The sequence below is a fragment of the Geospiza fortis genome, unplaced genomic scaffold (assembly GCF_000277835.1).
Source record: "Geospiza fortis unplaced genomic scaffold, GeoFor_1.0 scaffold203, whole genome shotgun sequence".
NCBI classification, from domain to species: domain Eukaryota; kingdom Metazoa; phylum Chordata; class Aves; order Passeriformes; family Thraupidae; genus Geospiza; species Geospiza fortis.
In genome coordinates this window covers 923,711-928,913 of record NW_005054385.1, presented here as the reverse complement: position 1 = coordinate 928,913, position 5,203 = coordinate 923,711, and the positions used below count along the sequence as shown (strand labels likewise).

Here is a 5,203-nt window from a genome sequence, read left to right as displayed (position 1 = left end):
GGGAAAGGCCTGCTGCCAGACAGGCTGCAAAACATGGGCTAATGGATTTTGACGTAGGGTGGTGACTTATTTCCACTGGATTGTAATGCCTTAGGGTAACGCCAAAACTGAAAATAGCTTTTAAATAGATTGATTTTTTGTTGACCATGTTTGACATCTCTCATGATTTCACCACAGCCAACTGCCAAGCACCAGGTAGCCACTTGCACACTCCCTGAGATCAGGGAGGAAATTGGAACGGTGAAAGCTGAAAAACTTGTCAGTTGAGATAAAGACGGTTAAATAAGGATGCCAAAAGCCATGCACACAACCAAAGCAAACCAAGGAATTAATTCACTGCTTCCAATGGGCATGCAGATGTTCAGCCATCTCCAGGAAAGCAGGCCGCTATCATATGTGATGGTGATTTGAGCAGACGAACATCATTACTCCAGATGTCTCACCTTTCCTCCTTCTTTCCCCCATGTTATATTTTGACGATGTCACATGGTCTGGAAATCCCTTTAGTCAGTTTGGGTCACATGTCCCAGCTGCATCTCCTCCCAACCGCCCATGGCCCACCAACTTCCTCGCCAGTGTAGAAGTACAAAAGTTCTGTGCAAGCCTTGCTCAGCAATAACAAAAATATACTGTGTTGATAACACAGTGTTATCAACACTGTGTTCAACACAGATTGAAAGCTCAGCCCCAGACCAGTCGCTGTGGAGAAAATTTACTATCTTAGGCAAACAGCATAACAACCTGACTAGATAAAAGGCAGTGTGTACTTCAGCATGATACCTGGTTGTTTCTGCTTCAGTCTTGAAAAAAAAAACTTATTTTGGCAGGAACACATCCCTGGAGATTGTTTTGTTCAACAGGCTGTATGTGGTCCAGCATGAATGCCCAACAAAGAGGGGCAGACTGTGCAGGAACAGAACAGGTCCAGCAGAACTTGGAAGATGATAACATAGTTAAAGTCCAATTACTTATTTTGGCTGATTTGTTTTAAAGTACAGAACTAACTGTTCTCATACTTTTAATATATAAATGCTAAATTTTTTAAGCTATATTTTAGGAGATACCATGTAAATCATAAATTTACTGACCACATCAAAGGAGTTATTTAAGAGTGGGGAAGAAGACAGGCCTGCCTGTTGCCTTCATCTGTGCCAACATGATGTGGGTGCTGTGTAAAACTTGCAGCACTGAAGAACTAGATCTCACTGTGAAGAGAAGTCAAACAAAGTAGTTAGGTCATGCTGCCTCTTTGTTCAGCATTCTCTCAGAGCTGCTGCCGGGTTTTGCAACTGTAAAAGCAATTGCTACGGGTTTCTGTATCTAGAGTGTAGGATTTTTCCCTCTCTGTGACAGCAATGATCTTCTGTCTCTGTCTTTTCTAGAACATGACATCAGATAAGGAGTTTGCAGAAAACAGCAATTTTTCTCCGAAAGCCAGCACCAGTAAGCTGCCGACAGATGCATCTCCGGACTCCAAGTGCCCCATCTGCCTGGACAGATTTGACAATGTGGCATATCTGGATCGCTGCTTGCACAGGTTCTGCTTCCGCTGCGTCCAAGAGTGGTCCAAGAACAAAGCAGAATGCCCGCTATGCAAGCAGCCCTTCTTTTCCATCTTCCATACGATTCGTGCTGAAGACGACTTCAAGGAGTACGTCCTCAGCCCTTTAGAAACAAGCTCTTTTGCCAGCCCCGATGGCCGGAGGTTTCGTTACCGCACCACCTTAACGAGGGAACGCCGCAGGCGCGGTTCCCCTTCCCGGAGGATGCCGTCCCCTCCGGACAACGGGATGTTGTTTGAAGGGCTGTCGAGCGAGCCGGCGCAACACAGGCACAGAGAGATTCAGCAGATGCTCAGGAGGCTGGCCTCAAGGAGGAAGGCCAGCGCGGAGGGCAGATCTCTGCGGCAGATTCAGGAGGAGGACATGATCGCTTTCCGCAGGGCTCTGTACCGCACCGGCGTGCGCATCCGCAGCATCCAGGACGGCGGCCGATACCGAGAGATTTCGGCCGAGTTCTTCCGCCGCAACCCTGCTTGCCTTCACCGCCTGGTTCCTTGGCTGAAGCGAGAGCTTACGGTCCTGTTTGGTGCCCACGGGTCTCTGATCAATATTGTGCAGCACATCATCATGAGTAACGTAACCAGGTACGATCTGGAAAGCCAGGCCTTTGCTGACGATCTGAAGCCATTTCTGCTGAATCGGACGGAACACTTCCTGCACGAATTCATCAGTTTTGCTCGTTGTCCTTTTAATTTAGAAGCATACGATCAACACGCCAATTATGACTGTCCTGCACCATCATATGAGGAAGGAAGCCACTCAGACTCATCAATTATTACAATATCTCCAGATGTGGCGTACTCGCAAGGGCCAGCTAATAGTTTGTCTGTTCCTGGTCTTGGTCAGGCCCCGTGGGATGACGAAACTCCGGGCCCTTCGTATTCCATTTCAGAAGAGGTTCGTGCAACCATAGCTTCTCCTCTGGAGTCATCAGAAAGTTCTGACGAGGACTCTGCTTCAGGGAGCCGAAGAAGCAAGCTGCAGACTGAGTTACAGGCTCATGCTGACTCAAACGACAGTGGCTCTTCCTCAGACAATTGTGTCATTGTTGGGTACGTTAAGCCGCTAGCTGAGCGGACCCCAGAAGTGGTCGAGCTGTCCTCTGACTCTGAGGAGTCCATCAAGGAAGAGAAAAGGGAAGAGGTCAAGAAACAGCGACCAGTCCAGTGTCACAGCTGGAGTGACAGTGACCCAAGCAGGAGCCTCTCACCACATTCCCCAGCATATAAGGAGGATGTAGGAAGTTGTAGAAGCTGTTTATCTCCTGCAGTTGAGAAAATGGAATCAAAAGGGGATGAGAAGAACAAATGCAAAAGAAAAGATCTGCCTCCACAGGACTTCAGTTGGAGCCCCTCTCCAGGGAGTGACACAGTATGCTCCCCTTGGAATCACGGATTGTCTAAAAAGGGAAAGTCTAGAAGCCCACAGTCCTGTTCACGGGACAGTCGAGGCAGCCATGGCCATCGGTCTAGAAGGGAGCACCGTAGCAAAAGCCAACTTAAAAAGAGACGATCGAGAAGCAGAGATAGTAGCAAACATAGGAGCAAAAGAAGCAGCAGAAGATCAAGGGCTCATGACACCAGAGCCTCTCTGAAAAGCCAGAGGGGCTCTCTAAGTGGTGAGAGCACTCCATCCAGAGAAGTGAGCAGATCACGTTCACGCAGCAAAGGCCACAGTAAAAGGAGATCAAGAAGTAGAGACAGTGATCGCTATTATGTAAGAGACAGTTACCAAAGTAGACACCAGTGGGGTTCTGCTTTCTGTAGTCGAAAGGTGTTTGGAGACAGTTATGAATCCTCCAGCAGAAGGAGGACCCGGTCGAACACTCTTTACTCGCGGCAATCTGCTAGTCCAGAATACAGGATACGATCATTTATTGAGAGGACAGATCTGCATAGCCAGAGGGGGCTCCATGAGAGACACTATTACTGTTACGAAAGATGCAGGTCAAGGAGTCGGTCAAGCAACAGATCAAGGACTCCTTCTGGAGGAAATGACAGAATGAAAAGTGAAAAGCCTGGTGGAAAAAGGAAGTACAAAACTCGCCACCTGGAGAATGCATTCATGGAAAGCCCAAGTCTAGAAAGAGAAAATGAGTCCAAAAAAACTTCATCAAAATTTGGTGACTGCTGCAAAAATGAAGATAGCCTGTCAGACAATCGTGCAAGCAGTGAGACAAAGCGTAAGAAAAGGAAAAAGAAAATGAGGAGTCCGAGTGTGGAGATAGTCTATGAAGGAAAAGCAACGGACACGACAAGGCATCTTAAAAAGAAAAAGAAAAAGCATAAGAAGAAACACCGGAAACATCACACGAGTAACTCCGTACATTCTTCTCCAGTGGTGATTACAATTGATAGTGATAGTAGCAAGGAGCCAGAAAGTACCGAATGGGACAGCAGTATTACATGGACAGGCACAACTCAAATAAATGAGAGGCAAAATGAGACGGGATGTGAGGAAACTGGAGAAGTAGACAGTAAGTATGGTATCCCTGACACAAGGGAAAACTTAGATGGTGGCGTTAGAAATGATGATGTCAAACTTCAGGAAAGAGCAGCTGATCAGAGTGTTACCACAGTGAGTACCAGCAGTAACACCTCTCACACAGAAACTGTAACCAGTTATGTTCAGGAAGCACCAGCAACGCCTTCCAGTCAACTGCCTTCCCCCAGGACTTCCTTCCTAGAGTGTCCAGAGAGAGAGCCATTGATACTGAGACTGCCAAAGAGACTTGTCAACAGATCCTCGTGGTTTGATTTCCCAGAAGAAAAAATGTAGTAGGCTTTCCTTGGAACACTTGTTAAAACTGTGAATTTAACTACTTTCTTTTTCCCCTTGAAAACGGAAATGTCTGGTAGGGTTTCTGTCTGTTAAAAAGATGTCTAGGAAATGTATAAAACTTTTGTATGTGTATGCACTTTTAAGTCAAAGAAGATAGAATATTGCTAGTATATAATTCTAAAAGTTTGTTAGAGGACTGTTTGGAAGTTTTAATTTCATAAAGCAGTTCACAGAGTATTTCAAAGTTTTGTGTAAACCAAACAACAGACAAGGAGCCCAAAACAAGAGCCTAGAAATGCATTTTATGGGGATTGTTCTTCTTAGACCAGAAAAATGTTTAGTTCATAAAAAGTGATTCAGTCTGAATTCCAGCATCATTTCAATTTCTGGTCTAAGCAGATCTCTGCTGAAAAGCAGTCAGTGATTTCTACAGAAATTCTCAAATTACTTTGAGTAATTTTAAGGTAAGCTATGTCAAAATCTGAATAAAGCAATAAAGTTTTTTTGTTGTTTGTTTAAATATATTTACATACGTATTGTGTGTTTTGCAAATGGAGTTTCTTCTTTTGGTTTTGAGTGTCTTATGCATCCAGACCATTGGATATTTTTGCAGTCAGGAGAACTTCAGGTTGGAAGCGTTGTTTGGAGATCAGCTGGTAGAAACCTTCACTGAAAGCAGGAACTTTGATCAGATTGCCTGGGATTGGTTCAGTTTTGAGTTTTCCCAAAAGCTGCGTGGCCGCTCTGTCCTGCCCTTTCTAAAATGAGAGTTTTCCCTTGGGAAACATTTTTTTTTTCAAATTTCTTATTTTTATTTCCCTTATTGGAGCCTGTGCATTCTGCCTTGCATTCTATAGCTG

General features: G+C 45.1%; 1 protein-coding gene across 1 annotated transcript; it reads left to right on the top strand.

Moving 5' to 3' along the window:
* The first annotated feature begins 1,385 nt into the window (after nucleotides 1-1,385).
* Nucleotides 1,386-4,867, top strand: TOPORS (TOP1 binding arginine/serine rich protein). Its single transcript, XM_005425327.2, has one exon. The coding sequence runs from the start codon at nucleotides 1,386-1,388 to the stop codon at nucleotides 4,338-4,340; it is 2,955 nt and encodes a 984-aa protein (XP_005425384.1). The 3' UTR covers nucleotides 4,341-4,867.
* Nucleotides 4,868-5,203: the final 336 nt, after the last annotated feature.

Excerpts from the sequence above, each read along its gene's own strand:
- TOPORS (XM_005425327.2), top strand. The coding sequence starts at position 1,386 with ATGACATCAGATAAGGAGTTTGCAGAAAACAGCAATTTTTCTCCGAAA.